The 12,027-nt window shown below is 40.9% G+C and overlaps 1 protein-coding gene and 1 long non-coding RNA gene across 16 annotated transcripts in view; one reads left to right on the forward strand and one right to left on the reverse strand.

Moving 5' to 3' along the window:
• The window catches only part of rapgef2b (Rap guanine nucleotide exchange factor 2b), a 104,505-nt gene extending 98,004 nt beyond the window's left edge, over window positions 1-6,501 (forward strand). For 13 of the 15 annotated variants that reach the window (XM_082177829.1, XM_082177838.1, XM_082177836.1 and 10 more), the window contains 4 exons: window positions 492-693; window positions 1,344-1,795; window positions 2,567-2,918; window positions 4,206-6,501. In XM_082177829.1, the coding sequence (XP_082033955.1) occupies window positions 492-693; window positions 1,344-1,795; window positions 2,567-2,892 (980 nt within the window). In that variant the 3' untranslated portion in view covers window positions 2,893-2,918; window positions 4,206-6,501. The remainder of the gene's footprint in view (window positions 1-491; window positions 694-1,343; window positions 1,796-2,566; window positions 2,919-4,205) is intronic. The other 2 variants (XM_082177840.1, XM_082177830.1) reach the window with 2 other exon arrangements.
• On the reverse strand, window positions 1,019-1,414 carry LOC309504680. The gene is made up of 2 exons (XR_014208139.1): window positions 1,286-1,414; window positions 1,019-1,181 (listed from the first exon to the last, which is right to left on the reverse strand). It is a non-coding gene; the product is annotated as an uncharacterized lncRNA (long non-coding RNA).
• Window positions 6,502-12,027: the final 5,526 nt, after the last annotated feature.

A 12,027-nucleotide genomic window follows, 5' to 3' on the forward strand; every position in this document is an offset into this window, starting at 1 on the left:
CATTAAATAAATCAATCTATCTATATATCTATTGATTAGCTAGGTTAAGAAATGGGAGTTTTGGCAGTAATGCTTTGCTCTGGCAGTAGCGTAGTTTTCTGTTTTTTTGTTGTTGTTGTTTTTTTGGACATTTATTTGATATAGAGTAGTCCTTGGTATATTAAATGACTGAAATATCTACTTGTGTACTTGTAGTTATACATATACTTCTTTCTTTAATAAGTCATTTGAAATTGGAGTCAGAAGAATTTGACTTTACTCAATATTTTTGTGTGCTATTGTTGTAGTGTTGTACACTTGCGTTAACATCAAACTCATAATCACTTTTCTTACAAATCAGCTGTACATGGTTTGCAGGAAGGTTGATCTCTAGAGTTTGGAACAAAACCTATTAAAGTGAAAAGAGGCAGTTATAGACTGGAATACCACAGGGGTCTGTATTAGGGCCAAACTGTTTCCTGATCATTTTGTTCTGTGTACTCATTCGCCAGGTTATGGACGAGCTGGTGATTACCTGTCAGACTCTGGCCACAGTGAGATCTCCTCACGCTCCAGTCTGGTGAGCACATCCTCCCTGGACATGGGGCAAGATGAACGCAGGCAGCGGTATGGAGGAATAGCTGTGGAGGGCCATGTTAGTGGTCACCGGCTAGAGCGCAGGGCGACAGCTGACCCTGATCAGTACAGCTTGGGGTAAACAAACACTCTTTACTTTCTCAACTAATTGGTGTGCTGCATGAATGACCTAGTTAATTAATCGGTCTTTAGGAAGCCTGGGTCAGTTAGGTTTTGAGATCATCTGACCACAATCGGACTCATTTCTCAGACAATATTTACAGTATTTATAGACATGTTCTTGTGTTTAAAACCAGGTCGTCAGATCACAGTAGAATGGAAACATGGTTCTTGATATAAAAAAAATTAAATGCTGCATAGTATTAAAAGTGCAACTCTTGTGGCGGGTAAACCAAAAGAGTGAAACCAATGCAATGGAGCAGACCATCTGAATGTGTATTAAAAGGGATTACTTTTCCAGAGGGTTTTATTATGTACACTGGAAATACCAATACCAAAGAAAAATATCAAAGAAAAAGTCTAGATCAGGGCTTGCGGAGTTGCAGAGTTTTGCTTCAACCCTAGTTAAATCTGTTGGAGCAGGGTTGGGACTGAACTCTGCAGGACTGTGGCCCTCCAGGAGCTGAGTTTAGAACCCCTGGTCTAGATTAAGTCATCAACCTTACTAATTGACAAGTCTCTTATTGGACAACTGGTTGACCATCATGACCTGACAATATATTATTACTATTAAACCCTTCTGGATCCTTCTACCTTTCTTTTTTCAGGTCCTACTCATCCATGCAGGACTGCCGGGGTCTGTATGCGGGCGCCACCGTGCTGTCTTCTCCCAGCTCAGAGGAGCTTACCCAGGACCAGGGTGACCGTGTGTCTCTTGACGCTGCTGATTCTGGTCGTGGCAGCTGGACTTCATGTTCCAGTGGCTCCCATGACAACATTCAGACAATGCAACAGGGGCGTAGCTGGGAGGCGTTGGCAGAGGGCGCGGGGCTGTGGGGAAGCAGGGGGAGCTGGGCGTCCGCCTGCTCCTCTTCATCCTCAGTGGCATGTTGGGGCGAGGACTCTGAGGGCGACACAGGTACCATCAAGCGAAGAGGAGGGAGGGATGTGACCACAGACCCAGAGACCAGCAGCATCACCTCCACCGGTTCAGAAGAGTCCAGACAGCACAGCAGACGCCCCTCGCCCATCACTGCAGGAAACTCCAAGGCTGTGATCAGTAAGAATCACCATGTGAACCTGGTTTAAAGGCATAGTTCACCCAAAAATGACAGTTATCTTAAAATGTACTCACCCTCATGTTGATCCAAAGTGTTGATTTTTTCATAGAACGCAACATGAGAAGCATCACACACTTTTTGTCCATTCAGTAACATTTAGCTTCATAATGGACAAAAAAAAATCTTCCATAAAATTAGTCCATATGGCCTGTGGTCTAAGCCGTATGAAGCCATACAATAACTTTCTGCGGGGAACCGACAATTTTCAAATTTCAATTAACTGAAAATCAAATATGGTGCCTTTCATGCCAGGTTGTATATCAAAGTTTAATGTCAAACTTTATGTGTGGTGCCATATTTGACTTGAAAGATGTGTTGGGTGAAAGATTTTCATTTTTGGGTAACTATTGTTTTAAGAGTAACTACACCAGCAGGTCACCTATATCCTTTCCTATGTGTTGTGTGTTTCAATGCTTTAAAAGCTGAAGTCTTAATATTTGCATGAACAGGCTGAAACCATATTCCCAATGATCAAACATACATCTGAAAATGAAACATGGTACAGGTTGAGAAATATATGAACCATGAGCATACACAAAATCACTTTAATTACTTAATTGTCATGTTGAACACTACAAGGTGGAACAACACAGACCACCTACAAAAACAATCCTTCCTGAATCTAGTGCATGTCTGCATGTGTCCGTCCGCGTGTGTGAGAAGCGTTACGGGTTTTAAACGGAACTGTGGTGTCCGTCTCCTCCCCCCAGCACGGAAGGACGGCCGTTACCGGGATCCTCCACCCACGCCGCCGGGCTACACTGCACTGACCATCACGGACGTAACCGAGGGCACGGCTCACTCAGGCAGGAGACCCCCGGACTACACCACAGCCTTGCAGCGCTCCCGCCTTGTCACACATTCCCCCGACTCCCAGCAGCCCCCAGCTGCAGGAAAACCCATCCACTCGCCGGACCCCCGGGGTCGAGAAGAGGAGGAGGCAGAGGAGGTGGAAGAGGAGGGTGAGTGCTTGTCTCCCAAACTCAGAGCTCAGAGGAGGAGAGGTCCACACACAGCAGTTCCCCCCAGGCCATGAGTTACATACACCACCCCAGCAGGAAGGTAAAACATCCCAAACTCCAGTTACTTCCACTCTCACACACTCACACACTCTACGCACACGAGTCACGGTCTCTGCATGCCAGGAGGACAGCTCCTTCACCTGCCCACCATCACCAACCACCAACGCATCTCACACAGTGCATGCGTCGCCACGGAGACAGCCTGCCCCCCGTCGCCGTGGCAACATCCCAGTCATTGCTCCCTGCTCTGCCGTGTGTATTGGCTCTCACCCATCAGTGCTCACAGGAAAATCACTAGATCTGCCATCATAAACGCTTGAACACATGATAGAACCTAAAGTCATGTTTGTGTTGTCAGGTAGCACATAAATAATGATAGTACTTATCAGCACAAAGATCCTGAATTGAGATGTCATTTTATTAATTTACACAATAGTAATCTTGTTTTGTTTGTTTTATTTCCTGTCCTGTCATGTTTGTCTTTGGTATAGTAATGCCAGAGCATATTTTATTTCCTTATTATATTTAGTTGTCTATGACTTTGTTCCAAACCCAACTGCGTTTCCTATAGACAGCATTTTTAGACATCATCAAAGATTATGCTGCCTTACATTTTGACCGAAATCAAAGGCAGTTATAGCCTTAGCCTACATGTAATCTTTGTAGGCAAGGTAATCCCAGAATGCATGTGAAATCTTTCTTCCAAGATGGTGCAGTTAAGCAAATCATAGATTGTTCATTTATTATAGTGTAGATTGTGTGAATTGGAAGTACAGTATATACTTATATAAAAATTATAGTTATATAATTAAACAGTTATGGTTTGAGGAGTCACTAGTAAGTGATTGTTAATATTTTGCCACTTATGTTAAGCATTTCAAATTAGTCACCATTTGAGATGGGATGCTTTTCACAATTTTGAGCCCCAAATCCAGTTTACTTGCCCTGCTGGTATTTTTTTTTTGTATTCCATTATTTAGTTACAAACCGTGGCTTGCTTATGTCCTTAACATAGGTATCCTTGTGTGTACTAGTGGCAGCTTTTTGCCATGTCGAATTTCAGGTGAAGACGATAGAGTTTTATTCCCGTTCTTGTACCTTTGCTTATACTTCCAAAATGTAACATGCACAGAACTGCATTTGCATCTGTTTCCTGCGAATGCAATGCAAAGTATGCGACACCAAAGGTAGTTTCTGTTGAGATAATGAGATCACATTATGTGTCATCAATAACGGTTCACTTTCACATGTTACTTGGGTTTGGAACAGAGCCTATGTGTAAGAGACTGTCCACGATGCTCACAGAGTTTCTCTCTTCTCCCTCCAGAGGATGAACAGGTGTCCGCTGTTTGAAAGGGGACAACACTGGCTTTTATACGGATGCTGCATTGACTGATGGCCCATATCAGGCCTTCACAGGTCAGACAGACAGACAGACCATCCAGTCTACATCTTGCCGGCACTGCCTCCCTCCCTCCTCAATGATGGAATCTTCTCCCTGCCCTGCCTTAATGCAATGGGGGGTTTGATGCCCTGCATGCTAAAAATACTGTGAAGAAAGGAGGCGAGCAAAAAAATAACTTATTTGGCACTTTGGAGAATGGTAATATGAACTGAACTGAAACTCGAACACAGCGCTTCGACATTCACACACAAGAAACAAACTACTGTTAACGGTTGTCTTCAGACAATTTACTCTTTCCTTCTGCTTAAAGGTCACACTAACGTGTTTAGTAGTTCCCCTCTGCACTTTTTAAACTGTTTTTAAGGTGTAAACAGATGCACACAATCAACATTTCAGTCTCCCGATTCTGGACATGCAGTTTGGATGGCTAAGAAGGCTTGACTACAACTTATCACCCCCACCTGTTCACATCAGTCCCGACGACAACACTCATATCTGTGTGGTTTAGCATTACAGTATTATATTCGCTGGAGCACGGCTTGAAGGACACCTCTTCTACTGGCGGACTACATCATGATGGAGTTCACATTGATCACTGACATACGTAGCACACCGATTTAATAAGGATGGCGCTTTGTGAGAGGAAACGATGCTAAGTAAAGCCTTAGTGGGTGGTTTTATTGGTTCTTGGCCTTAGTGTGTTTCAAAGCCGTAAGAAAGTATGAATGAAAAAAGCTCATAACAAACTTGATACAGAAATAACAGACTGAACAAATCTACATCTGTGGGTAATTCAGCTGCCAAAGTCCATTAAAAGTGAACCAGTTCAGTTGCAGGAAGCTTTTAGTGGTGGAGAGGAAATGTACACATTCATCTTCGATACAGTTTTACCAGTTCAGAGCGCCTCTAAAAAGTGAAATATAAGCAGAATTCTATAGTTGTGTCACAACATCAAGCGCCCCCTGTTGGTGAAGGTGAGAACTGAAGGCTACTCAGGCAAATAGGGTCATCCTATTCGGGTGCTACTTCCTTCCTCTCATTAAGTGATGCCATTAAGGAGGTGTGTGAAAAATTGTGTTTTGGTGTTGTTTTTCTTTGAGGACTCAAGTTGTGCATGTTTCTCCTGGAGTGGGCCTTGATCTAAATACCACTGCTGCACAACAGCTTCCACAATCACTCACAGGAACTGAACTGAAACGTGCTTTTGAGACTCCGGTGGGCCGGGAACACACAAACCCACCTGAAGTCTGCCAGCCAGAGCAGAACTGAACAGGTGGGAGCACGCCACTTTCATTCTTTTATTTTAATCACTGAGTTAAACTGATCACATTGATCAGTAGTTAGAAACAAAAGACTTGAGAAGAACAAAAAGAAGTTTGCAGTGTTTTCCACTGTACCCTGTAACATCACTACTTCAGTGTTTCTTTCTCTAGTTGCCTGTTTGTTCGTTTGTAGGTTTTTTTGGTTTTTGGCCCCCACCATTTTTTTTTTTTTTTGTAATGGTTGCGGATACAGTTGTTAATAACAACACATTTGTAACAGTAAATATATCAACCATCTGCTTCCACTTAATTTTTTTTTTTAGTAAATATTCACGTTTTGGCAAGCCAAAATGAGTCGCTTGTTTTGCAAAATAAATTGCACAAATTGTACAAGCATAAATAAACAAGGTAAATAGTAGTAGGTAGCTGTTCTGCTACTCTGTTCGATATGTGATGTCAAGTGAGACGTGTACATTTAGCTGGTGAAGATTCATTCTTTTTTTGACTACTTTTACCTGTACGTCTTTTACAAAGACAATTGGTGGAGTATGTATTTGTTCTTATTTTTTGTGTGTCTTTTTGTTTTGTATTTTTAATACAATAATTGTAAATATTGGTTATATTTTTGTTGAATTGTAGAAATGTATGATGTTTATGCCTCAACATCCAGTTTATATGAAGCTGGGAATCATTAAATTCGACAAAAAATGAATCAACTTAATTTTTAAATGCACATTATTATTATTATTATTATTGCTCCTTTTTTTTTCTTTTTTTTTTTTTTTTTCGTTGGTCCTGCATTAAGGTTTTTTTTGTTTTCAAACATTGTTTTAAATGACCTCTGGCACCATCTAGTGTTTGCACAAGAGAAAACATGGAAGTAACTTGAAATGTGTATCTCATACTTTTCTAACTGACAAATGTATGTTGGGGTTAATAAAAGACATCCATATCTATCTGCTGTTCAACACTTACATTTTTCAGTGTTTCTTCAGAGATTTTGACAAGCCGAACTGGATAAGCTGGGTAATTTCATATTATTGAGCATAATGTATCGTGAAACTGAACTAATGTAGCGTATAGTATCACATTATAGATGCACTGGCTGAAGGTGAAAATCTTAGATGACCAACAAACACTATATGGCAGGGGTTAGTCCAGGTAAGGTATGTTTACAAATGGTGTGGGGTGTCTAGATTCTAGTTTCAGTACATTTAGTTAGAAAAAGTATTGACAGTGAGTTGCACTTACCCTAGATCTTAAATTTGTAGTCTGGTTATTCATCTAAATAGGATTGCTTTAAAAATGTTGTCTGTGCTCATTCTGTGCTGTAATTTAAAATGTAATAATACCATTATTAATATCAAATAGAAAGAAAGAATGTGTCTAGACCAAAATATCCGTTTAATGCTCATATAAATCAGAGTAATACTATACCAAATTCTTCATAGTTACCTGTGACAGTCGATAGTCTGAATATGGATGTAGCAGTCATAGATATCATATATAAAGGCTAGATGTCTCGTGCGCGCTGCTGGCTTATGGACACGTGGCGGCCATCTTACCACAGGGTGCTCGCTCACTCGTTTAATGGTGCATGTACTTTTAAATAACCATAACTTGCTCAATTTTCTACCGATTTTCAAACTGTCTGGTTTGTTATAAACGTCAGAGATGTAGTTATGACACTGCATATGAATAATTATAACATACATGTTCAAGCATTCGGAATTATAGCCACGTTAATAACGTTTGTAAGAAACCAAACCGTTTGTAAATCCGTCAAGATTTCAGCGAGATAAGAGGATTTGTGTGCATGCTGATCACTCACCTTAATTCACAGCTTCACTGTGACAAGATGGCCGAACGGTGATGCCGGAAGTGACGGCGCCATAAGACATCTAGCGTTTATATATGATATCTATGGTAGCAGTCACCCCTCTACCCAGGCAGTTGCTACTACTACACTAAGAAATATGGCTGAAGAAATAAATAATCTGCATGGGCTTCTAACCAAGCTCAGCAAGTCCCTGTCTGACATGGGTTACCATGCTACTTTTCAGAGTAGTCATTTGCGATACTTGGTGGCATTGTCATAAGAAAGAGCTTCTTAAGCACATGTAATCTACTCAGGGTGAATCTTACAAGGAATCATTTCACGACAACCTCATCTCCTTGTTCTTAATAAACTTAGGACAATTCAGTCTGACTTCCGGGCAAACCACAGCACAGAAACAGATACCTTGCTTAAATGGATAGTTCAACCAAAAAAGAAAATTCGCTGTAATTTACTTACCCTCAGCCTCAGGTCAGGACATAAATGTCAAAATGCGACAGGAAGCTCGTGCTCCACACTGCCGTGTATGCGCTCAGGATATGCCGAGGCTGTGGATTACTTACAGGTAATGATGATGTAAATAACGTTCAGTTTCTTGCACAAACCGATCGTTTCTCTTTATAAGACCACAATTGTCCGGAGCCACGGGTATTCATTTTGCTTTGCCAGTATTTTTTTTTTACTCCCAAAGTGATGCTAGCCATTGACCAAGCATTATATAAATCACCAAGGATCACTGCAGTTTCAGCTACACATCTTTTTACTGTTCTACTGAAGAAAAAACGTCAGATAACTTACATCTTGGAACAGGAATTTTCATTTTTGTGCGACCCTTATATTTTTTAATAATAACCTATGTTGCGCTGGGTAGGCTGCCTACACCTCCAGCAGTTATGTCTTGTGGTGTTCCTCAAAGCTCAATTTTGGGCCCTCTGTTATTTAACCTATATACATGCTTCCTATCCACCTTTTCCCCTAACTACTGTGTTTTAGTAGCCTGACGTTGTACTCAGATTCTAGTCAGAATATGAGACTGATACTGCTCCATTGGGCTGCAATTATGGGGCGTGTTTGGTTTCAACCGAACAAGGAAAGAAAATGCCTCTGCTCTCAATTGGATAGACCTACAACCAATCAGAGCAACGGAGTAAGTGATGTATGTTGAGCGACGCATAGGCCCTGTCCCAAATGGCACACTCCGAACTTGTGGAGTCCACACTTTGGTGACGTCATGTAGTGCAGACCTATAAGGGCCTATATGACCATAATGTTTGTCTGTAGGTTACAACTGGTAAAATGTACATCTAGGTCATAAAAACCATAATATTTTCTTCTCAGCCATGTCAACAATTGTCCGTGAGCGAAATCTCCTCCTATATGTTGTCTGATTGGCCTTTCGCAAGGATTCCTGGGTAGTTAAAGTGTGTGGAGCCTGCATCTATGCGGGCTTCACGGAAGACCGCTTCAAGGGTACAAAGGGGGCACTGCTGAGCACACTTCAGAGCGTTAAAATGCTGAATGGGACGGCCTACGGACTCGTAGACTCAGCGAGCACGCACAATTTAAGTCCACGAGACCGAAAGTCCTCATGAAGTGCGCCATTTGGGATAGGGCCATAGTTGTCAACAGAACTCAACTGCACGCACGCTGGAAGAAGTAGAAGAAGAAGACTGTAAACGATAAGTTCGGTTTACATGTTCAAAGCACATTTTTCTGTGTCATTAATGAGTGGAAACTTATTTGGGTTTAAAACAACTTGAGAGAGTAAATTATGACAAATTTTATTTTGGGGGGAACTTAGCCTGGGTTCCCCCATGCTGCCTTGAGCGCAGCGCGATTTTATTCACGCTGCTATTCAGCATGGATTCCATGGACCAGATTTTCGCCTCAGCTAGGGAACCAATCACAGAACGGGGAGGGAGCTTGCAGTCGTCGAGATGGATGCTGAGGAGTTGAAGAAAAGAATAGCTAGTGGAGATTGTAAAGTTGTTGACAATACGTCATCAAAAATCAAGTCCAGTTTGTGGGAGAAATTTGGAGTTATCTGAAGAAAATATTGTGAAAGGCTTTGCTGCAAACATTTTCGTGTTGGATAGCCGCAAATGTGGAACTTCATCCCTGAGGAAGCACGCAGAAACTGTGGTAACAAAGCAGTTCTATCGAACGGTATTTTTCATATTTAACACTGTTAAGTATGTGTGGTGTGCAGGGCGTGTTTGAACCCAAAATGGTCAGATGTAGGCTAGACGAAATTGCGTGGCATATAGTGTTGTAGCCGCGACTGTTCGATTGGTAAAATGTTATACGTTAAGGCTACTCAGTTTTGTGGTAACGTTAGCCATGTTCTAAACTGATTTTATTTCAGGTGCGATGGGTGTCGGTTCTATTTTAAGCGGGTCGGGTGCAGATTTTAATTAGTGCTGCTGTCGGAAAACGGGTCGGGTGCGGATTTACAAAATCGGACCCGTGCAGGACTCTGGTGTAGCAGCTACACATAAATCTCTGACCCATCGTCGTCTTCTTCGTTGAATATCTGTCGCTCTACATACGTCATCTGGTATAATTGAAGCGATTGGCTATGAGCTACGTACAGGCGCATTTGATAGACATTTGTAACGCCCAATAAACGGCTCTGGGCATTCGTAAACCACGCCTCAAATACGAGAAAATGAACGTGGTTCCCAGACCACGTCTCAAAGAGAAAGAGGTCTGACGTTAGCCAGGCTAGGGGGAACTATCCCTTTAATGTTAATAAAACAACAAAAACAAAGAGAAAATATAGAAAAAAGTGAGTGATTATCAATTTAAACTAAAGGATGGACTAGATATAGTGTTCCTTACAACTTACCAAATATCCAGTGATCCATGGATATTGACATGCAGCCAGGAATCGTGTATCCTGACATTTATATGTGGCTGATATCGATGCCGGGGAAATACATAAAGCACATTTGCCTTTGAATACTTTATATAAATACAGGTAGGTCTAAATCCATGTGATCACTTATTTCAATGTTATATACTGTATATTGTCATATTGTCCAGCCCTAACACTTTTTGTCTGTTTATTTAAAAGCATCCAATTATGCAGAATATAAGCTGGTAAATATTTAATTGATGAGTTGTCAATACATATCAAAACAATATACAAGATATGATTTTACCACAAAATTCAACATATTGGCACAAAATGATTACTGCAAATCCACGTCTCACTGCCCGGAGTCCAATTATTTCTGTGAATTGCAGCGATCCATTTGCTTCTCTTTTCTGTAGCTTTCGGCAGTCTGTAAAAATATACTTCAGATTTTTTTGTCAAATATATTTGTACAGTCAATCTCATAGCTCTTTTCTGTTTTAGATTTTTTTTTTTGTTTTTTTTTTTTTGCAGCATTCACGCTGAAAACCAATGATGCCACTCAGTGGGCGTAGCCGAAGTCACTCCGGCTGACGGTGATGTCACGTGCAGACACTCTATAATATTAAGGGCATGTATCTTGAAAATAGCAGAGGGCCTAACACAGATCCTTGCAGCACTCCATAATTTACTGAAGTTAACTTGGATAATTCCCCGTTTAAATAAACAAAATGGTAATGGTCAGATAGGTACCATCAAAACTGTCTTCCCATAATGCCTGTCCCTGAATAGAAGTGTAAAAAAAATGTTTTGCTAAAAAGAGCACAATTGAGTGGACAACCTTTTCTAATATTTTAGACATAAAAAGAAGATTTGAAATGAGTCTGTAATTTGCCAATTCATTTGGATCTAGTTGTGGTTTCTTAATGAGAGGCTTAATAACTGCCAGCTTGAACGGTCTTGGGACATGACCTAGAGATGAGTTAATAATATTGAGGAAAGGCTCTTCTGTTACAGGTAACAACTCTTTCAGTAATTTAGTGGGTTGACTAATGTTGTTGGTTTAAAATGCAACGATAACTTTATTTCGATCTTCCTGTCCTATTGTAAAGCACTGTTATTGTTCTTGAGAGGCAATAATGGAGGCTGAATCATAAAACGCTGTCAAAGGTTGTACATTTATATTTGTATTTCTGATGTTTTTGATTTTCTCAGTGAATAAATAATTCTACTAAACTGTAATGGAATATTCAGTTCAGGTGACATCTATTCATTTGTTAATAGCCACTGTGCTAAATAAGAACCTTATTTTCTACAAGTTTGCGGAGAAGCACAGCCCTGGTGGCATACTGGACATACTGTCTTTCCTTGCGATTCTCAAGACCTCTAAATCAGTTTGTCTCCATTTGCGCTCCATTACCAGAGAGTAATACTGTTGTACCATGGTGCTTTACTTTTCTCTCTAACCTTTTTTAATCTGATGTGTGCAACAGTTTCTAATGTACTTGAGAAGATAGTGCCCATCCTGCAAGTCATTTCATCAAGGTCATTTGTGTTTATGGGATCATTGAGCAGCGAGACAGATCAGGTAGGTTATTTGTAAATCTATCTTTAGAGGTTGGGATGACTGTTCTAACAGGTTGATAACATGGATCGATATGGTGAATATCAGCAGTACACAGTATGCACGTTACATGGTAGTGATCAGTGACATCATCATTGGTAGAATACAGTGGCGGCTGGTGAATTATATTTTAGGGGGGGCTAAACCAAACCCCTGTAGGGGGG

This window comes from Leuciscus leuciscus (assembly GCF_965113295.1).
Source record: "Leuciscus leuciscus genome assembly, chromosome: 8".
Taxonomy (NCBI): Eukaryota; Metazoa; Chordata; class Actinopteri; order Cypriniformes; family Leuciscidae; genus Leuciscus; species Leuciscus leuciscus.